This window comes from Molothrus ater, chromosome 1, assembly GCF_012460135.2.
Source record: "Molothrus ater isolate BHLD 08-10-18 breed brown headed cowbird chromosome 1, BPBGC_Mater_1.1, whole genome shotgun sequence".
Taxonomy (NCBI): Eukaryota; Metazoa; Chordata; class Aves; order Passeriformes; family Icteridae; genus Molothrus; species Molothrus ater.
The window spans coordinates 65,803,008-65,826,147 of NC_050478.2; the positions used below are offsets into that span (position 1 = coordinate 65,803,008).

The 23,140-nt window shown below is 43.5% G+C and overlaps 1 protein-coding gene across 3 annotated transcripts in view; it reads left to right on the forward strand.

Moving 5' to 3' along the window:
* NEDD9 (neural precursor cell expressed, developmentally down-regulated 9) overlaps positions 1-13,524 on the forward strand; it is a 38,561-nt gene extending 25,037 nt beyond the window's left edge. For all 3 annotated transcript variants that reach the window (XM_036378650.1, XM_036378649.1, XM_036378651.1), the window contains exons 3-7: positions 7,957-8,058; positions 8,917-9,018; positions 9,437-10,660; positions 10,992-11,081; positions 11,910-13,524. In XM_036378650.1, coding sequence (XP_036234543.1) covers positions 7,957-8,058; positions 8,917-9,018; positions 9,437-10,660; positions 10,992-11,081; positions 11,910-12,401 — 2,010 coding nt within the window. In that variant the 3' untranslated portion in view covers positions 12,402-13,524. The remainder of the gene's footprint in view (positions 1-7,956; positions 8,059-8,916; positions 9,019-9,436; positions 10,661-10,991; positions 11,082-11,909) is intronic.
* Positions 13,525-23,140: the final 9,616 nt, after the last annotated feature.

Consider the following 23,140-nt stretch of genomic DNA (forward strand, 5'->3'; position numbering starts at 1 on the left):
TAGAAATTGTATGATTTGCTCATCTCTCTTGTTCTCTTCCTCTCCTCTCCAAAGCAGGACATTCTCAGAAGTGTTGGTTTGACTGTCTTTCATTACATTTTGTGAGCAAGAATGACTCTTACCAGAATCTTGGAAATACCCCTTCCCAGTCAGCCTTGCAGTTCAAGGCCAGCCTGTCCCACTGAAGCAAGCAGAAATGTTGCTCATAACACAACTGGCAGCAAGCCCTAGAGCTGATGTGAGAGAGAATGGGATCATGTCACGAAAACATCATAAAATAAAGAAAAAAAAAATCCAGTCAAATCTTGCCAGTGACAAAGCTGTTGAGATTTTTTTCTTTTGTGTGTTTTGTACAGCTCATTTGGTAAGATCTGGAGATACAGACCTTTTTATCTGCATTTAGTTTGCAATCATGAACATCAGTGAGAAAAAATTCAACACTATCATCTAAAGCTACAGCTAATGCAAGTTCAGCACTATTCCACCACACTTCATAGAGCCCTGTCATTTTATTCTAATCAGAGCTTAGAACATTTGTGTAACTCCACAGATTTATTTTTTTAAAAAGTTGTTTGGAAAGACTATAAACCTGCACTTCAGATTTAGGAAAAAAGCAAAACTTAAAAATACTGTAACGACCCTTCTTTTCTATACTGATGAATGGAAGAAGTCCTACCAGAAGTTAAACATTCAGAATTAGGCTATTTGCAAAGCAGTTGGTTATACCCTTTTCACCAGCAGTGAGGGTTTAAATCCAGGCCAGTTTGTGATGTCACATTTTTTATCTTAAATTTGTTTCACAACTTGTCCTCTATATCTTCAAGACTCATGAGCCAAAACTCGTGTAATTCTTGTTGAAATAATACAGCCTCAAAATTGTAACACCCATTTTCCTTACATGCTGTTGTGACAATACCACAGGGGTGTTTTTTAAGATTAGGCATCTACTGGTGAGGCACTTCATAGGCACGCTTAAAAGTTTCTGTTTAAATGCCTGAGCCTGAAGAGTTAAGCATTTTTAACACACCATGAATAAGTGACATCTGGACCTGCTTTAGGTTTTGAGAGCATTTACAGCAGAATCTTCACAGGTATAGGTCTTGGACAGCAAATGGAGATTGTGTAGGAGAAAATAAGCAGTTTTTTTAAAGATAAAAGCAGCATCAAGAAATAAACGAGCTCTGTACCCGGGCAGTATTTGTCATGTGTCCTTATCTTCACACATCTGAGTATTCTAAGAAATCTCAGTGGTGAACGCCCCCTCAGAAGCAGGCAGAGGTGTCACAATGCTCCTTGGTGCCGCGTTCCTTTTTGCCACGTGCTACAGCTGATAACAGAAAATCAATACAGCCACTTCTGGCAATTTCCTCTTGCCTGGCAGAGACATTTGGGCCTTAGCACTAGAAACAACTCATAGTCCAATGCATCAGAAAAAATGCCTCTACAGACTTCCTCTCCTCCATCCTCTTCCAGCTTGTGAGACTTGATCAAAGCCCTCCAACAGCTCAGTCTTGGCAGAAAATACTACACCAGAACATTTTATAGTGGTCCAATGTTCATACATTATTTGGATTAAAATAAAGTGCTATGAGTTCATAATCTTAAGACCTGTAGCAACTTACAAACCCAAACACTGATAAGAGTATCCTTAGCACATGTGAAATTCCAGCCTTTACTCATTGGCAGCAGGGAAATACACTGTCATTGTATACAGCAAATAAGTAAAAACATGATTGCTTGTTTTTTTCAGAGCAGGCAACAGAAAGTGATATGGTAGGTATTAGTGGCAGGAAATTTATTATCAGTCACTGGAAATCCTGATGCAGCTTGCAGAATACATGAGTGGAAACATTGTGTGCTTTCTGTAAAAATGACAGTTTTAGCCAGCTAGCCAGGTTCTTTCAGATACCTAAATTACCTGTGTGCTTTTCAACCCAGCCTTCCTGCTGTTCAACTTAGCCACTGAAACCTCCCCAAGGGGAAAAAAATTGCAAAACAGTTAGAGAGACACACATGGCTTCCTAATTTCATGCAGCAGAACAGAAAGAAGGGCTAGAGTGGTTCACTGCCTGATCTGACATAATTCAATGGCCTCTGTCACTGCCTTGCAAAAGGCTAGGACTTCAAGAGAATAGGGAGTTCTTTTCCCCTTAAGTCTCTCTGATATTTCCCTATATTCTCTTTGTCTGTTTTATGCTTGTTCCAAGCCTAAGAGAGCCCAGGTGCCTGTTACATACCCACTTAAGGGGCTCAGCAACAGAATTTCAACACTTAGAGCTTCATGTTAAATCTAAAGAAATAATTTACAACAGTAAACAGACATGACTTTTTTTTTTTTTCATTTCCTTACACTTTGATTCATTTTTCCCACACCCAGGCTTCATGCCAGCCCCCTTTTATGCACCACCACCTGGGCAGAACTCTTCCCAGGGTAAGCAGTGGATGGCAGCAGCTCATCAGCTGCTGAGCCCTGCCCGAGGGGTGAAGAGGAGAGCATCGTGGGGGGAAATATGTTTTAATGCAATTTTTTGTCCCAATTTAAAATATATGCCACTTCTTTCCCACCTTCAAAAAGCGCTATTTATTTAAAGGTAGTCAGCAGGCATCAGTGGGCTCTTGGGGTTGAGACACCATACTGGGAAATACCAAGCTGCCCTTTTTAGCTCCCCTCAGCCTGTGATTTGGGTGGGTCAAGGTGTTGCAGAGATGCAGTGCACTTCTGATCACTTCTGTCACCTGTAAAACTCACTTGTTTCCCATCATTCTGCATATCAGGAACTGCAGTTCATGAGAACAGGCCAATTTTGCCCTCACGGTGCTTCTATAAGTTCTGAGTAATTTTGTTTGCTTCAGTAGGTTTATTTGCTCTTTGTCCTTGTGAAACAATGTAAACTACAGTGTTGTGTATCTGCTGTAGGCACGAGAATGAGAACGGTCTTCTTGTTGCCGTAGTTAGGAATGTTCTCTGTTGCAGCCTAACATGCCTTTTAATCCTGGAAGAAACAGAATGTTGGTTTTTCCCCCCCTATATTTAGGAAAGCAGGATTTAATGAACCACAGGGCTGGATATTTTGTAAAGTACATGCACATTCAGCTCTTTTTTCTTGTTTAGGGACATGCCATTGGCATGGAAAAGGCCCAAGTAATTGCTTTTGGATGAGCATGGTCTTCAGAAAGAACAGAACAAACTTTCTGCTCAGTTGTCTTTGTTTTGCAGTACTGAAAGTTTGAAGGCTCATTACACGTTTCACCAGAGCCAAAGCTGGTCCCTGTTAGCTGCTCTGCACGGACTAAGTGGTTAACAATGTTTTGAGAATGTTGTTGGGCTAGATAGTTTGTGGGAACACCATCTGTTTCCTTTAACATGTAAACAAGGAAAATTGCTGGTTTGAAATGCAGGATTATTTTTTTATACTTGGGTGACCACAAGCATTCTTAAAAGAGAAGAGGTAAAAGGGAAAATAATCCTTATGAGGTATGAAGTGCAATGGCGTTTGTTAGAAAATAAATTTGTGAGTGTCAGATGGGGCTGCTATCCCTGTTCTAGAAGTGGCTAATGTAGAACGTTTCCTTTGCAGTCACCTCCTTCCTTCTGAATTCATCTTCAAAAGTAAACTACCATCAAAAATAAAACCATAAAAAATTGTTCAACAATGCATTGGAAGGGCTGAGCATCCCATTCAGAAGCAGCAAGTTAATTTAATATATTTATGGGTAAATATCCAAATTCAAAAGTTACTTCTAAATATCCAAAATCAAAAGTTACAGAAGTTACTTCTGTTTCTTCCTCAAGCAGAAGAAGCAGCACAACCCCATGTCCTGATGACCCATGTGAGGTCATGAGAGTAAGAACAAATGCCCCACATTTTTCCTTTGTCAAGTAATGGGGGCATTCTTTTAATTACTGTTACAAAATGTTTACTCAAGATAAGCTTTGGTGATGAGCTTCTTCTGTTCTGAATTGACCCGGAATAAGCAGTCCAGCTTAAGGAAAAGCATTGGAATGAAAGAGGGGTGGAGGTACAACAGGAAATATTCTTGTACTCAGTACAGACCAGATTATCATCTGCAGGAGACTTTGCTGTGAAATTGCTCATAATATGTTGTTACTGGATCATGATCCTCCACACAGGAAAATATACCCAAGTCACTGGGAGAAAAAAGCTGTCTTTCATGTTATCAGCAAACCTTGGTTGTTGCTGGGTATCTTAAAATCATATTTTCTGCTTTTCATATGACTTTTTTGAAAGCCTAAAGAGGAGCAGACATAAAAGCATCTCATGCATTTTTATTTGGAAAATAAATGCCACCATAAGTGGAGTGCACTGCTAACCACAGCCCTGCAGACACCTCAGGTCCCTCTGTCCACAGTTGCACTTGCAGGCAGACTTTACTCATGAATACCCAGAATCAAGCATTTTGCACTTTAACCTCTCACTTTCTTTGACAGCAGTTAGACACACACAAAGCACATTTTTGTTTCAACCAAATTAAGGAGTGACACTGCTTGACCACTGCTTCAGGTCTGGGAAAGAGCAAAAGTGCCTAGATAATATAAAAAGTCCTGCAGTGCTGAGTGAAACTGGTTTCCTTTGTGTGGTCTATGTAGCTTTAGTGTAGCTTTTTAGGATTGTATCAGCACAGTAAATAAAACCAGCACCCTTGTAGTACTGTAAATATTTCATATGGCATCTGGTATGTCAGGATTTTTTGAAAAGTGGGAAAGGCCTCTAAAGATGGGCTACCAGAGTAATTGCAGCTGCATGAAATTCCTGTGTGCAGAGTGAAGGAGAATTTCTCAGTAAGTACTGGGCATGAGCAAGCTTCTCTTCCATGCATGTTCCAGGCTCCATGGTGCAAAGATATCATTGACCAGGGATTCTTGTTACAAAAGCAGGGATTCTTGTTACAAAAGCAAAATACCATGTTTAGCTATGAGAAGAACAAGTGGTTTTACTTGTGTGTGCTTAGGGACATGGCTTGGTGGTGGACTTGGCAGTGCTAGGTTTATGGTTGGACCACTGATCCTAAAGGTCTTTTCCAGCCTTCTGTGATTCTATGCCTTATTGCCTGTGCTGCTTGGATCAACTCCCTTTTTTATATTAGAGGCCTGTGACTTTGTTCATGGAGATCAATTCTTTGAGCAAGAAGAGTGGTGGTGTCTTGTATCACAAAATCACAGAATGAACTAGGTTGGAAAAGACCTATGAGATCTTCAAGTCCAACCTGTGACCTAACACCTCCTCATCAACTAAACCATGGCACTGAGTGCCACATCCAGTCTTTTTTTAAAAATGTCTAGGGACAGTGATTCCACCACCTCCTTGGGCAGACCAGTGCCCAATCACTCTTTCAGTGAAGAATTTTTTTCTAACATCTAATCTAAACTTCCCCTGGCACAGCTTAAGATTGTGTCCTCTTGTTCTGTCAGTCATTGCCTGGGAGAAGAGATCAGCCCCCAGCTGCCTACAACCACCTTTCAGGGAGCTTTAGAGAGTGATAAGGTCTCCCCTGAGCCTCCTTTTATCCTGAAGCAGTTCAGTCATTCAGCTTCTGGTATGGAACAAAACTGAACAAGTGGGTATAAAAATTTCACACTGAGGAGCCAATATCTGTCTTATTGGAGCCTGTCACATCCTGAGTCCTGCATTGTCCCTCTAGGCAGCAAGCAGCAGGTGAAGCAGAGCCAGACTGCAGCAGTGCACCATTCCTCCTGCTTCCAGCACTGCGTGGGGCCTTTGGCTGCCTGCCGCAAACACCCTGTTGTTTCTTTTCTCTGGGATGGTCAAGCAGTTTCCCAGCATATTAGCAAGCAGCCTAATGCCACTGTGTTCACAGCAGCAGAAGAGCTGGTGGAGATGGGCTACCCAGGAAACAGCCATTTGTTTTTACTGTACATTGTCAGTGCTCCCAGAGGATCACTTTAACACACTGAATGACTCATTGAAGCAACTCCATGGTTGTAATTTTGTAGCCCTTGGAAGGAACCTTTAAGTAAACATGACTTAAAACCAAATCCTTCTGTTCTTGACTTGGGTAGAAAGCATTTGACTGGCAGTACACAGCTGGGGGGAAAAAGGATGCAAAATGTATATGGCAAACTATTCTAGTCTGGTCACTAACCCTCACTGGCAGAAAAAGCATGAAGAGGTGATGTTGATACAAGTTAGAATTTTCTCTGGCAAACAGAATAATCCCAGTACTACATGAGAGTGGCCTGGGAGGGATACTGTCTGGAGTGACCCATTATGGGAAGCTTCCAGTAACTTCAGAAAGAACTTCCTTCAAAGTTTTTGCCCATAGATAACTTTTTCAATGCAGTAGGTGACTCTTGTGGGACAAAAACAGCCTGTCATAAATGCAATATTTTTAGATTCTTTTTTTAAAAAACTCCTGTGTATGTAAGCCCTATTAGCCCCATGCCCAATTGAGCAGTTCTCTCATATGCAGCACTCTGGAGACTCTATCACTTCCAGTTCCTGTCTTCAGATGGTAATTCAAGGAAAAGCACTTGCAAAAGCCATAGTCTTCCCCTGCCTGCCAGGTGTGAGTGTTCCTCCTTCCCCCAAGGCCCACAGAGTCAGGGCAGGGGCTGGTGCTGCCTTGGGCTGCTCACTGAATCAGACCTGTCCTTGTGCTGGCAAGGCACCCACCCAAGGAGGAATCCAGTGGTTGTTTCATGGGACAGGGACAGAGACTGCACAGCCAAATCTGGGCAGCAAGTGAAAAGAAGGAAAGCCTGTGTTGTTAACATAGCAGAGAAGCAGTAGGGGGTTAACATGAGGGACTTCCCCTGAAGACCTCAGTCAAGACAAACTCACTGTGAAATCTGGCCAGGATGCAAGGACTCCTTACAGCAAACACTGCCACAGGATCCTTACTGAGTGTTTGGGTAGAAATGCTGTTGGTATGTCTCGCATACATTTCTAAGGAGAGTTAGGTAGCTCTGGTGTAAAGTTTTCCCCAGCCAAGTACAAAGCCACATCTTATACAAGCCTATGTAATTTATCATGTTGTGCCTTTGAGTTACAGTATTTATATTTTTTTCTTAGAGCTAAATAGCACCAGCAGAAGTTCAGATGTCAGCATTTCCACTATAAACCCAGTTCTCTTTTGGGGTTAGGTAACATTTATTTTATACCACACTGTACTGAAATTCTGCTGTGCAGATGCTGTCCAAGACTTAAGGCATTTATTTTTCACCAGATTTTATTTTTAGTTATTATGGTAGTTAATGGTTTAAAAAATGTCAGAAAATGTAAATTCTAAGCTTTCTTGTTTCTCAGAGGCTGTTATTGCATTATATACTTCAAGAATGGCTTGACATTTCCCATCTCTTAGCCACTAACATGAAAAAACCAAGCAGAGACAGCAAAATTGAATGTCCTGCTTTGGAAAGTTTAAGCATGGCATTTTTATGTAAAGAACTTCCAAAGCCTCAACTCACACTCAGTTCTCCAGGATGTTGTGCTATGGAGCACAGTAACACATGGAGTCCTGATGGAGTAGCTGGGAAATACCTCTACAGCAAAGGTGTAGACTCCCAGAGACTAAACACAGTATTTTAAGCCTCTGAGAAGGAGTGGGGACACTCACACCTAGTAGAATCAGCCTTGATCTCAGCGAGTGGGTGGTGCAGCCATCACCTCGTGTGGTCTGTGCTAATGGGAGGTCAGTGGGAAGAAAGGACAGAGCTCTCAGACCTGCACAGAATCTGTGCTTGGAAGTAGAAGACAGTGTAGAGCACTAGCAAACAGTCATGTCAGGGCTGGTCTGGAAAGAAAAAATGGTGCATTTGCAGCTACTAACACTCATTTAAAGTGTTTGGCTCTCAGAAGGGTATGCAGACCGGTGTTACTAACATTGCCAATGATGCATGAATGTTAACAGGATTGGATTGCTCCAGAGAGAACATCCTCAGAGACTTAACGTTTCCTCTTTTTGCTTTACCCACAGGTAATAACACCAGTCAGGTCAGGACAAGGTTATGTTTATGAATTCCCTTCTAAGCACCAGAAGGATGCCTACGATATCCCCCCCGTTCGCCCTCTCCAAGGGGTAAGTACCAATAAAAGTGCCAACAGGGCTGACAGAGCACAAAAGGTGATGAATTTTTACCAGACTTTTATAAGCAAGGCAAGTTCTCCCATTTCAGAGAGAAAATACGTTTTAATTAGATGCTGTGGCTTATTCACAGATCACAGACGTATTTCAAAGTTTTATTTGATGTTGACTAAGATTTGGCAGCACACCAAATGCAAAAGTCCCATTTGTTCTCTCTGTTTTGATCAAAGAGTATATCTAAACAGAATAAACTTGCTGCCTGGGAACATTTTTTTGCCCTGTACTTTGTTGATGCATAGTTGACAGTAATTCACTCAGTAAGAGTAAAAATATCGCCCAGATGAACAGCTGCTATGCAGGGAGTTGTTTTCACCACCTATTGACTGCACCATGTCACTGAGCTTGAACTATTATCTTTGTTCTGGAGAGCACCCTTAGCAGTGAGTGCCCAGGACCACAGGTTTGTAGAGTGGATGCTGGCAGGACCTGGAACTCAAGCCCCCTGAATGTAAGGGTGTGATCAGTTCTGATCATATGTTCACCCCAAGAGGTATCTGTAATAGACGGACCCTGATTTACCTCTCAGGAGAGAAGTCAGCCTTGACTTCATCTCTCCAGCCTGCTGTCCACACCATTGCCCAGAGGAGGCCTAGAAAAATGCATTTCCTCCTAACTGTTCAAAATTCTAGGCAAATCCAAGATGTTCTCTCATATTAAAAAAAAAAAAAACCCTGAAGAACTCTGGTCATGTTCAAACTTTCTGAGAGGAAACACAGAAAAAAGAAAATTCATCTAATAGCAGAACTTTCCCTGAGATGACTTGTTTCTGTAATCAATTTATTCTTTCTTCAGATATATGACATTCCCCCCACTTTGGTTAAGGGGCCTGCACTTCCAGTTCCCATGGGAGAAGCAAAAGCCTTAGGAGTGTATGACATACCACCTGCCAAAGGGGTAAGCATTATTTTGTTTCCACAAGATCCTGTATTTTCGTGTCTGGCCAAAGACATGTTATAACAAGGATTCATGTAGGATCCTGAAGGAGAAGGAGATTCAGTACTTCAAAAACTTCCTTAGGTTTTTAAATTGTTAAAACTGGTGAAGCACTGCATCAAAATTAAGGTTATGAACTATAAATTGATAATTAGACCTACATTATCTTTGTGGCAGCATGCTGCCTTTTTGGATTTTGCTGCTTGTGGGGATTTGCATCGAGATGAGTGATAAAAGTGAGATATTAAAACTGACTCTCAGTGAAACTTAAGTGTCTGACTCTTTGAAAGTCAGTAGCAGATCTTCCATCCCAAATGGAAGATGGTAAATATTTCGCTATTCTAGTCAAAGGTTTCATGTTTTGTTTTCTGTGATCCAGGTCTATGCTGCACCTCCATCTGCATGCCAAGATGATACAGCCCTGAGGGAAAACTTGCAGGATTTTTCATCTTCAGTGGGCCACAGTGTAAGACCAGAAGGAGTATATGATATTCCTCCTCCCACTACCAAAGCAACTGGAAAAGAACTTAATAGATTTTCTCCTGAGAGCCTATTATTGCCAGGTGGAATGCCGCAGACACAGAGTGTTTATGACATCCCTACAAACCATCAAAACCATTTTCTTGGACAGCAAATTGCACCTGAAAAAGATGTTTATGATACCCCGAGGGGAGTTGCATTCCCAGGACAACAGACAGGACTCAGTGAAAATCCCATTGCAGAAGGAAGAGAAGGTGTCTATGATGTGCCACCACCAGTCCTCCAAGACAATAAAGGCTTACAGGATGTGACTGATGGGATGAATAGGTTGTCTTTCTCCAGCACAGGAAGCACGAGGAGTAACATGTCCACATCGTCAACGACATCAAAAGACTCTTCTCATTCAGCATCAACTGCACAGGACAAAAGACTAATCCTTGATCCAGACACTGCCATAGAGAGGCTTTATCGCCTCCAGCAGATGGTGGAGGCAGCTGTCAATCACCTCACAGCCTTCATCGCACCAGACTGGCGGTCCTATGGGTATATGGAGAAACACATCAATGAAATTCACGCTGCTGTGGATAAGGTAGAGCAGTCGCTGTTGGAGTACCTCCAGTTTGCCAAAGGATCAGCAGCCAATGCTTCCTGCCTGCCTGAGTTCAGCCTCCTCAACAAAATGAGGAGGGAGGTGCAAAGGTTGGAGGACTCTCACCAGATCCTTACCCAAACCAGTCATGACTTGAACAGCTACAGCTGGTCTTTGAATGTCCTAGCTGTCAACAGAGTGCAGAACAAGTGCGATGACCTGGATCGGTTCGTTATGGTGGCAAGGACGGTCCCGGACGATGCCAAGCAGCTGACCACCACCATCAGTGTCAATGCTGAGCTGCTCTTCAGACAGGCACTGGGCAGTTCCCATGTCAAAACCATAGCAGAGAACATAATGAACGCTCCTGACTGTGTGTATGACAGTCCTCAGATGCAGCGGCATGGAGAAAAGGCACAGAACCACTGCAGCTCCCTTCCCCCCCTCCTGGGTAAATGCCAGCACCCTTACAGTGCCACCAGTGAAGGTTCAGAAAAGAGCTGGATGGATGACTATGATTATGTTCACCTGCAGGTAGGTAAACCCAACACCTTGTTCTGCATGTAGAAATTGTTTGTGGTTTTTCTGGAAGCTTCTTGTGGGAAAGCAGCAATTGATTGCCATGCTAATGTGTATTCAAGATTTCTGATAATTTCACCAGGATGATTACTTACTGTCAAAGAGGACTGTTGGATTTCTAATAGTGACAGCCTTTTGCTCTGCCACACTATCCTTTCATTTTCTGCACTCTTAGTGGGGCACTGCCAGTGAAAAAGCCAATACAAAGCAGCCTCTTTCTTGACCTGTGAGCTGCCATTTAGCTCAGAAGCAGTTTTAACACAGTCTCTTATGTTATACAAAACAGGGGAAAGAAGAGTTTGAAAGGCAACAGAAGGAGCTTCTGGAGAAAGAAAATATCATCAAGCAGAGCAAAATGGAGCTAGAGCACCATCAGGTATATTCTCCCAGGTGTATAATTGCCCTAAAATGCAGCATTCCTCCCACATAGGGAGCACTGGTCAAATAGAGCAGGAGGGGCCCTGCCCTTAGCAGCATGCAAAGGATATAGATAATAAAAAGCAAAGAGTTTAAAAACTCTAAAATTTCACCACAGGTGAAATTGTCTCACAGCAGGTCAGTCACAAAGCCAGCTTGAGACCTATGCTTTTCTGACCTGCCATCCAGGGCCTTAATCACTGGACCATACTGAATTCATGTGCCATCTTCACATCTGCTCAGTGAACATCAATACCATCAGCTTAAATGTTGTGCTGAACATCACTTCCGGTGCTAAGAAAAGTAGGTTCACAAGATCAAGGGCTGTCACTTTTCCCTCATATTAATTCTTCAGTATGTTGTTGCCATGTTGTATGGCAGAAAATTGTACAAGCAGTGAGGAGGTGAGATAAAAGGGTTTTCATATCAAAATCCCACAGAGATGACAGCTTTTTAAAGATTGTGTAGGAGTCATTGCCACTTGGATCCATCTCTCTCACTTGTGATTTCAGAATACTCCAAATGAGCAACAGCCTGTAAATTCAGGAGTTGGTGTTGTTGGGGTTTTTTAATGCAAATGAGGTATTTTAGATGTTTCTCCCCTCTGCACTCTGCATATTTGGATTTATGGTAATCAAAGCACTTGATCCTAGAAAATATACTGTTACTTTTTACTTAGCATAAGGTAGGATACCCAAGGATGTCCCGAGGCACAAAGTGAAATTGTAATACATAACGGCATCGTACCAGAGTACTTGCTGATGGGAGCTTTCATTTTTCCTTTCAGATCAATCAGTTTCAGCGTCTGGAGCAAGAGATCACAAAACCAGTGGAGAACGATATCTCCAAATGGAAGCCCCCGCAGGCCCTGCAGACCTCCCACGACAGCCGCCTGCTTCTGTTCTACTCCGACCAGTGTGAGACTCACTTCAACTCCCTCCTCAACGCCATCGATGCCTTCTTCAGTTGTGTCAACTCCTCCCAGCCCCCGCGGATCTTCGTGGCACACAGCAAATTCATCATTCTGAGCGCGCACAAACTCGTGTTCATTGGGGACACGCTCGCGAGGCAGATGACGACTCAGGACATGTGCAACAGAGTGATGAACTCCAGCAACCAGCTGTGTGAACTGCTCAAGAGCGTTGTTCTGGCCACCAAGGCGGCTGCCTTGAGTTACCCCAACACTGCATCCCTGCAGAAGATGGTGGACCGAGTAACAGAGCTCTCTCATCACGCACAGTTGTTCAAACTCTCGCTGGCCCAAATGGCGTCCTTATGAAACCCAGCAGAATCCAATCCGTGAGCAGCAAAGCAGAAGAGCAGACAAACTGGAGCTATTTTTATGTAAATATTATCTTTTTTTAGATATTTTTATTAAATATTTTAAATACATTCTTATGCATTAGAGAGTCTAATCAAATCAGGGATCTGGGAATATTGTCTGGTTCTATATTATGTTTCTTATACACATTTAGATTTGTATACACACCATATATGTATATGTTGCTACCTTCCCTAAAACATCAATTAAGCACCTTAAAAATTACGTGTCAGGTAAACAGTGCATATCTTTTGTATATACAGCCTGTTTCCTCAGCATATTTGTTAACTGGATGCTGCACTCTTTTTGTTTCATTCCATCTTGATGCTGGTGTATGGACTTGGTTGTGAAACCTACTTGTAGCAATCCATGAAGCAAGTGTAATGGTTCTCATAGAACTCCATTCCCTTTTTAGAAATTACTTTCTATAGATTAATTCTGTGAAATTTAACTCCTGTCAATGTTACTTTGTTGTGTAAAACATTTGGTCATTCTGACCAACATACATGCACAGCTGCAATAAGCAATATATCAAGCAAGGTGTACAGCATTTGGGAGAAGAGCATTTTTAGGCCATGTAAGAAACAGGACCTTCAAAGGAGGAAGGCAGAATTGTATATATTTAATATCTTTTGGCATTCAGATTTCGTTGCTTCTAATAACTGTGCAACCTGGGATTTCAAAACCGTGGATGGATTCCCAGCAATGTAATTTCATACATGTTTTCTTTGTATGTCCTTGCATTGGCAATTTAATTTAACAGTCAGGTTTGAGAGCCTTATTGTTTATGGACTCAAGAGTTATCCTGAGGGTATCCCAGGATCCATTGGGCTCATCTTTGAGGCTGTGGATGAGCAATGTTTCAAAATACCAGTCCCTTTTAGAAGGATTAACATACAAATTATATTTTGTATGGAAAGAAAATAGTTTAATTTGAAATAACAGATATTTAAACATCTCTGTAGCATATACACAATTTAATGAAGAAGTAGCACTTAATTTTCTAGGACATATTATTGGGAATTAATTTTATCTGTTGCAATTCTGATTTCCATTAAAGTACTGGGCTTTTTTTCCAGAATTCTGTTGTGTAGGTGGTTCTCTGCACTACACTGTTGCCAAAAATGATGTCCTGTTTTAATGGGACTGTTCCATAAGTAAATACATACAGTCCCACCTAGTAATTTTCAATGTAGACCCTTAAAAACTGTTAGCAGAGTGTTAGGCTCCTTTAGAAATATCATGTATGCTGGTCGCTCCAAAACCCATATAAGCTTATTTGTCATTGTTGCCTTCTGTGAACCCCCTAAAAATAAGTCACAGAACACCATTTGTCTGTGGTCCACAGCCTAAAAGCTGTGCTTCAAGGTGAGCAGTAGCTCAGGAAAATTCAGGTGATTCTGGCATTTTTAAAGCAGAAACACTACTGTCCTTATTAATTCAAGGTGGTCCCACATTAATGTGTTCAGAACATTTGCCAGATCACTGGTAACAGCTGGGTTGTGAGATCAGTAGCACCTGGGAAACAGGCACTTCTCACTTCTGCCTGACTCCTGCCTTTCCCATTTTGTAGCCAAACACGTGGCTTACTGAAATGGGATTTGTTGTCTGAGGTGACAGAACCATTTCAGCTGTGTATGAAACCCTGCAGCCTTTGTCTTAGAGCAAAGACCACTGTTCACTACCATAACATTCCAGAGTGCATAATGTTCCTGGAAGGTCAGTGGAAGCCAGCACAACCCAGCTGGCTCAGGATGAGCTCCAAGGCTTGGCCTGGTGTAACATCCTGAAAGAGCAGTTGTGATTTTGTAACCTATAACCAGTTGCCAAAAAGCAATCGGTGTGAACCTGTTTTGTACCATTGTTTGGGATTCTTTTGGATTTCCTTGTCCATTTTTTTCACTGTATATTCTTAGAAAGTGAAAATGTGTTTCTAAGTGTAGTGGTTATGTTGATAGTTTGTGCTTTCCAAACGAGAACTTTCTTTGCAACCCTGTATTACAGTTTGTTATCTCGTAGAAAGTAATTTTTGAATGATTAAAATTGCTAGCTTTTTATATAAAAAAGGCAGCTTCATGTTGTTTTTTCTTGTTTTCAGAGTCTTCTAGGTATATTAAAAGGAAATATTGCTGCTTGCTGATACTGTCAAAGCCATTCTAAAATGAGGAACTCATTTTCCATCTTTTCACTGGTCATTGCTTATAGTGTGAAATGAGGACTTGGTGATTTAAGAGGAAGGGACAGGCAGTTTCTCTGCTGGTCCAGAAGCAGCAGGTGAAGCATTTATACAACTCAGCCACACTATCAACTCCAAAATACATCTATGAGGGCCTGCAGTACACTGAGCCACAATCCTGCCCCGTTCCTTGTGTGCATTCCTGCTGCATGAGCTGCATCCCAAACCACCTCAGCCTGGCACCGACAGTGGTCCTTCACCTGAGTGGGGCAGTTCCTCTCAACACGATCCCACAGGAAGGTGGGGTCACAGAACACAGCTGTGCCTTCCACCCATTCTGGCCTGCTCCCCCTCTCCAGCATTTACTGGTGAAGCCATTAGCCATGCAGGAACTGGAAAAGCAACTTTGCTCAGTATAGGCACCATAGCCAGTGGTAAGAGCACCCCTCTTCTACTACATGCCAAGCTGAGCATTATGTGGGTGTGAGTTCCATCTGAAACAACTCCATGGCTTTAAGGATCACAAAGTTTTCCCTAAAGTTACTTTCACATTTCACCTCTGCCAAGGCACTCACTGCCCAACCTCCTGTCAAACACCCAGGGGTGCAAGGAGGAGAGAGAAAGTCCAGGGCTGGCACTGTTCTTGCACCAGTTTTTGGCTGCTAATGAAAGATGTCTCTGCCAGGAAGTGTAAGAGCAATGAAAACCTTGAGAGCAAACTGCTTGGTTTGGCTCACCATGTCATTGCAAGGGGACAGATGGGGATACAGGGTTACTCTGTGGAGCACTCTTCCACGGAGTGCTCTATTTTTGCTCCCCTGCTAAATGTAAAAAGGTCAACTAACAACAAAGAAGGGACTTGACAAACAAAATAGTTCAGAATAGAAACCAGAGCCTCTTTGTTCCCCTCCCTCGAGCCACAATGTCTCCATGCAGTTGTCAAGAAACTGCTGTTGTTTGGCAACCAAGATGAGGGCCAGTGTGAAATGACTGTCTCACAGCCAGTGTGGAAAAAAGTCTGCCTCACACTAGTGGCAGAACACACATGGCTCTTTACTGCATCCATTAAGTAATTACTGTTTCATGTTTATTAGGAAAACACTTCCTTCCTCTTCCAGGATGATGAGCGAGGGAGAAAAAAACCAGGCAAGAGCCATCCTTGAAATGGGCATTATTGTTGCAAGGAGCCTCCGACGTGGGAGTAAAGAGCCTTGACTCCGTGCTTTCAGAAGGCTGAAAAAAGCTTTATTAAGCTATACTGTACTATATTACACTACCTACTATACTAATACTATACTAAACCAAAGAAAAACACGTGACCCTGTCAGACAGTCATGACAGCTTTGACCTAAGTGGTCAATCAATCCAAACAACCATCACCAGAGTCCAATTAAGAAATCCCTCTTTGGTAAATAATCTCCATAACACATTCCACATGTGCCAAACAACAGGAGCAGCAAATAGAGATAAGAATTGTTTTTTCTTTCTCTGAGCTTTTTCACCTCCTTCCCCAGGATTTTTCCTGGGAAAGTTGTGCCTGCTGGTCTCAGAGAGCTGTGGCCACATGGGCATGTTTTAGAGAAGTTGCCAATTCGTAATAATATGACACAGGCCATAATTCATACTGCACAACCCCCTGCTGCTACCTCTGCCATTTCTTGCAAGCCAAGGTTGTGCAGTTCCTGCCTTTTCCACAGTGATGCACTGCTGCAGCCTCAGCAGAGCCACTGCCTGCTGCTCCAGCACAGGCAGTATGGGTGAAGGACACACACTTCCCACACCATCACCTGATGCCAGAGTACACCCCATCTTCACATCCCCCATAACTTCTAGGCCCTAGAGCTTTTGGCACTCTCTGACATGAACATCTGGGCTGCATTTCAGAAGTGTCCCTCCCACACCTGTCACCAGCTCTTCAGAGTGTTGTCATACCAGTGACACCTTCCCTCTGCCTACAAGCCAAGCATCTGTAGCTTTTCAGATCCAAATTCAGCTTTTCCTTATGCAACTTCCAGGCTGCCTGCTCTACCTTAACATGCCTCAATCTCAACCTAAAGGCTTTAGAAGCTCATGGGATTTTCTCCAAAGGTAATTCTTAACCTTCCCTTGCCATTTCCCCTCTCACAATGTCCACCGCTTTAGTCAACATTTAGACAGAAACATTTCCAGGGCAAAGCCAGGGTCATGCCAGTCCCAGAAGACAACACAAAGCATTTCACCCCACTCTAAAATATGCCTGTTCATTTCATCTCAGCCTGTTACACTGGCCGTTTCAAAAGCTGCATGTGAGTATCTTAAGTCAGCTGAGCCCTTTTACTGCTAGAAGGTTTTCCCATCTCAGAGATGGACTGTCTAGATAATGCAGATTTGGGGCCTTTTATAAAATAATTTATTTTTGCTACTTGCACCCAAATTCCACCTATGACAGCAGCTTTCTCTGTCTAAGAGCCTGGATACAGCTGTGTGGCTTTTCAACATCACAGCAAAGCTATGGTTGTACCTAGCGTTGCAAAGTCCCTCCCAAAAATTCTGACTTCTGACAAGAGGGCATTGAAACCAAGCTTGAGAGTACCTGCAAAAAGTGAACAGCAGCAGGAAAAATATCTAATCCAGCCTTATTATAAACCAGTTGACTTCACAGAGAGCAGGAATGATGTTTCACTTCCTGGGAGGTTGCATGAGGGGTAGCACAGACTCTCAGTAACTTGTACTACTTCATTTTCCCTCTGATGTGCTGACCAGAGACAATTTTACTTTGATTAATTAGAGCTAAATTTGGAGTGGAGTGCCCATCATGAGCAAGGCCTGAGCATGCTGGACATATTGCCGGCTGTTGGATTCATTTTGGAAACCCAAGTACATCATTCTCTATTCAAAACCCAAATATTTAGCCTTCAGTGCCAGGGAGTTATGCAGAGTATGAAATAGCCAGTCAGCTGTCTGACCTTGGAAGAAACACCTCCCCAGGGCATTGATTTGAGCTCCTGGGAAGCTGCTGGGTTCACATCAGGGTGATCTTCATCCCCCCACCTTCCAGGTCAGTGGCTAGGACCACTTAGGGGTGGCCTCCCAGAGCAAAGGACCCACAAAAATAATTTTGGGTCAAAATTTCAAGGCACAGTCTCGGCATACACACTGCCAGCTGCTGTAGAGGCCTCCTCTTCAGCTCTCAAAGCAGCAGAAAATCAGTAGTTGCCCATCCCATGGGCAAAAGCTCGTGGTGCCTCCTGATAAAACCTTGTCTCTGCAGAAACAGCCTTTGCTCTCAGATGTTGTGGACTGCTGAACAGGAGAAGCTGGAATGCTCAGAGGGAGAGGCAGTGCTCAGCAGAAGATCACTTTCTCATCACTCCTGGGGTTTAATTTGCAATAGTAACACCCTCACAGCAGTTGGTTCTTTAGTTCTGTCTTTTCAGCAGACAGCATCAGGCTTGGCTCAACCCACAATCCAGCTGCAGTTTGCTTTCATCTTGCTGCACCTCTCTGGGTTTAACTTCTGGCCCTTGCCCCCACAAGCAAAGTCCACCAAATAATGCTGCTCACAGGAATTCACCTTGTTGCTATTGGCCTCTCCATCTCCACAAGTCCTCCCAGTCTCTGCCGAGGGCAAAGCCCAGTGCCTGGGAAACAAGTGCCTAAGGAGCGCTGCTGCAACTGCAATGGGCTCAGCATCCACACCACCGCCCGCACAGGGCTTCTTTTTTCTCTGCTGAGCACCAAGGGAAAGGATGTCTTCTGTACAATTCCATGTGCTAGGCTGACTGTGGTAAAACCAGGAGCACAGAGCAGGAAGTCTCAGATGTCCAGGAGATCCATGAAGCTCAGCTCATCTGCTCTGCACTGCCTTTGCAGCAGGAGCAGCAGCAGCTGCTGCCCCTGCCCGCAGCGGGCTCCCAGAGGGTTACACATTCCATAAGGCCAGGCAAAAATCACAGTTCCCTGCTTCCATGCAGGCTTGTGCCCACAGAGTACCTGCTCCTGTCAACCAAGGGAGGGATGTAAAAATCCTGCTGCTGGGTGGGGGGAGTTGTCCTCTGCAACCACAAGAACTTTTTTTCTGCTTCCATGTAATTTCCCTTAATTACAGAAAGAGTGATCAGGGCCCTTTCCTTGATGTAAAGCTGCAGGAAACCAAATTCAAGAGGCCCTTCACAGCTTCCTATTTAGCCAGCTTTATCTTGCTCAACACTGCAGCCAGGGTTGCCCAAACCATTGCCAACCAGGAAAGCACTATAACAATGTCCCAGAAGTATTTGCTATTTATATGAAGGAAGACTTAAGTGGTTAAATGAAGGTTACAGTCAAGGACAAGCAGAAAAATCTGGAGGAGAGCAGAGAATAAGAAAAGACAAAGAAAAAAGCCTGCTCTGGGTTTAAATTTTCTTACAGAAAGGAATCAATCTTATAACTTTTTCTGCAGTTAGAGGACCCCAGAGCATTTTGCTACACAGTGATCCAAGTTCTCCTTTATTCCCAGTCAAGCGCAAAGAGAAAAAGCCCCAAGGGTGAGTGGCCATGAACATGAAAAAGAAAAAATAGACTTTTGCTGTTTTTTTACCCTATGCTTTGTTTTTATGAAGGATGTTGGGACCAGCCCACCCAAAAGCCTTTTATCTCAGGAGGTGACTTGAGTTGGAAACAGGTACTTGTAATTAGCTTGCATTCCAGAAGGGGAGAAGTTAATTTACCTGGCTTTTCTTCATGAGGCATTTCAAAGAGAAATGAATTTTTGATGAATGAGCATGTGCATTCTGTTGTGCTTGACCTGCAGCTAGTTTTTGCTCTAGATACAGCTTTCACTTGTCCACCCACAGATGTACTAAAGGAATAAGTACAACAGCCTTGCTGGAAACCTGTATCACTTTCATAGGAATTGCTGCAATGACCAAATGGATATTGTCAGAGCAGGGCTGCACAGCACAGGACACCTCATTCCACCCTGAAATAGCAGCAGGTAGAGCTGCCTTTGCTCCTGAGAAGGTGGAAATCCACAGGTCCCTCAAATACAGGCATTACACAGAAGCAGTAGTTCCATCTAAGAAGTAGAGCTGCTGAAGACACCAAGATACACGAGTAAGAAAGCTTCTTCCTCACTCCCTCCTTTTCTCTCCATGGGTGGTGATGTTCAGAAATGCCTCAATTTGGATTAGCCTGTGTCTACTCTCAGTGTGAGACACCTCAGAGGCAATCCACCTGCCTATCTAAAGACATTTGCTTGTGAGAAATATCATCAGAGTCCCCTTTAAGCTGCTCAGGGTCCAACCTATATGATTTAATCTACTTTAGGATGAGACAAATCCTTTCCATGCTCCAATGATTGACTGCATCTTCTTAGATCTTCAAAGACAGCTGAGACAAGCAGTGCAGGTGCAAATGATCACATCATACACTCCTAAATTTTGAGGATGATGAATACTACCTGGAGACCTGCCTCCTGAAACTTGGTGGGGCCACAGATACAGCTCAAGTCACAATCTGAACACTAAAACACTGTAGAAACTCGTGGACTTCCCCCGGCCCACCAAGCCTAAAGCTCGTATTGGTACCATCAAAGCACTGGTCCTGAGGGTTCAGCAAGTCAGGGCACTCTTGGAGCCTGAGCCAGCAAATGTCACAACCTGCATCCAAGCTGAGTACCCCCAATCCTGCCACCTCCTCCTCCTGCCCTCAGACAGCCTTCAGGCTTTGCAATCAGCCCTGGCTCTACAGGCTCATCAACAAAAACATGCTCTGTGCCACATCGGGGAAAAGTTGGACATGCAAGTAACTGACAGCTCTGTGCCTCCACTCTCCCAGCAGTTTTCTTGCCAGCTCTTGTGCTTGTAGCAGTGCAAAATCCAGGTGGTTACAGAGCTCCTTCCTTAGGAACTCCCAGCCTGAAGGATTCCTGGGTTAGGTTGCTCTTCCTTGTACCAGGGCAGAGAAACACAGGAGAAGAGGAAAATGAGGCAGATTTCCTTAAGGTCACAGGGCTGGTTGATAGGTGAAGTGTAACTCCCTTCCATAAGTAATCTTCATACATCTCTGCCCTGCTGAAAAGTGTAACCTGCAGTTTCAGACACTCATTCCCAGGGAGAGCATGCACCAGATGCCAGGTTAAATGGCTTTGGCACAGGAAGGGCTGAATCACCGAGAGAGGCTAAAGGAGAGTCAAATGATAGAACAAATCTTAGTTTTGAAATGTTGGTTTCAAAGTTATTTTCTGACAAAGTGAATTTGCTGTCTTCTTCTAGTTAGAAATGATTTGTGAAAGTCTTTTTTCATTTACTCTGAATGTTTTTCCACTACAGCACATATGCCTTATCCCATTTTTGTCTGTTTTTCTCCTCGTATGGGAATGAGGATGACACAAATGCAAACAGTAAGTACCTTACATGGTGAGTATGTAGATCCAGCTGAAAGAGATGTCACATTTTTATTTTCCTCTTGAGAAAAAAAAAAAACCTTCTCAAGATCTTATTCTTGGTGTTGCATCAGCCAGGCACTGCCTATGCAGTGACCAGCAGTGGCAGCTGGCAGCACAGGAATAAAGAGTTACATATTTAGGCCCTGTGCTCATTAGCTGCTAACCAGATAGAGAAGTGCCAAGATACTCCTAACCTACTTGTGTCCCACAAACAAACAACACATTATTGGACAAAACAAACACACCTACTTGGAGGCCAGCACAGGATACCAGTACTGCCATATAATCCAGAGCCCTGCAGCTGACTGGTTTTCCAGCAAGTGATTCTGCCTCAGGCTGCTCTAGCATGGGAGGAAATCGCATCATTCATGTATTTCATATGGAGCCACTACAGCTCATCAGCTACTTATCAGAGGGGCTCTGCTACAGTTGTTTTTATGCTAAAATTCCCATATTAGGCAGAAACAGGAGCCTGTAGCATCTCTTCTACAGCAAACCAAAATCTTTGGAGCAACCCATCTGATCCATATAAGTTATTCACAAGTAATAGCTTCAGCAGAAAATGCCAACCTCTACTTCCAGGCAAGGCAACAGAGCATAAAATCTCTATGCCCTGTGATCATTGCTCAGTTTCTCATCCTATGAAAAAACCAATCAAGGAGAAAAGTGAAATTCAGTGTTTCCCACATGAATGCATCCATGGCTTCTCAGGAGGACATTGTGTGACAAGCAGCTAGGAGGCCATTTAAGCAGGCTCTGCTCCTCAGCAATGCTGCTTTTCCACAGGCTCAATGATGGAGGCACAAGCCTTATACACACGCGCCACAGCTGTGGCTCCATCACCAGCTGATATCTATTTTTAAAGTTCTCTCCATTTACACAGAAGCAAGTCCTCCAAACCTGATTTTTCTCTAGCCCTTGCACTTTAGGGAAAGAACAAATAATACTTTTTGCACGAATAGGAACTAATTAGCTCTTCAAAGTTCCCCTACACAGGTGAAATCAGCTACAGGAGGGTGGGACAGTCTCACACCTGCTGGCTGCAGCTCAAAGCCCAAAGGCAGAGCCCAGCTCTGATCTCTGCTGGTCCTGCTCAGTATGCAGGGCATCCCAGGCAGGAAAGGCTGCCATCTCCTCCCATGTGCTGCACTGAGTGCTGGCTTCTTACTGACTGTTCAGAGCAGTAAATATGACAGCTACTTGTGATATTTTCTTCATTCTCAACTTGGAAGACTTTTTTAGTTGAGGGAATGTGTGTGTATTCCATTGGTTTTGTTCTCTAAGCATTTCTAGCTATCAGCCTGACAACATTTAAGTAAGAACTTACTAGGTGGGTCAGGCCATTCTATTTCTGAAGGGGCAGGTGGGTCTGCTTAGGGTACATTTGCAGGCCGACTCTCCCTAGTGTTCACAGTCATTGGATATTGGATGTTAGGAAGCTCAGCACTGACTACACCTCTCATTATCCTATAAACTAGGGATTTGCCCATGGAAGTATCTATTAGTTGGTAGCTGCAGGTTCACAACCTTATCTTTGTGATGTCCTGTGGCAGCAGATTGCAGGTTTTCATTACCTACTGTGTGAAGTGTTTATCCACATGTGGGACATCCCAAGAAACCTGGTGCTGCAGCCACCACTGAAGTGCTTGGTGATCCTAGAAAAGATACTGCTCCTGTCATGTACCTGTACCTTGAAATGGTGTCCTTAGTCTGTTGTGCTGTGTTTCCTGAGTGGGAAGGAACCCACTGCACTGAACCCCCCAGTCCCTCCACACTCCCCTCATCCTAGCACACTTTCTTCCTTTCCCTAGGACAGGCTCACTCTCTCTCCATCACAATTACTTCTGAAGCACCCACCAGTCCTGGTTAAAGTGTTGATGACAAGCACATCTCACCTAACATGAACTGAGAGCAGGGGTCCTGGAGAATGGAGAAAATACAGTGTGACTGAAGTATTTACTGGTTTTGTAGACAGATCCTGGCTAGTCAGCCTCGGGCTGGAGTCTGGCCAAGAGAAAAAGAGAGGCCCTGTCTTTTTTAGCCTTAAATACCACACATACAAAAGGTTGGCTTCAGCTCTTCCTCCTGCTGGTCACAGGGCAGAGGCTTCTTCCT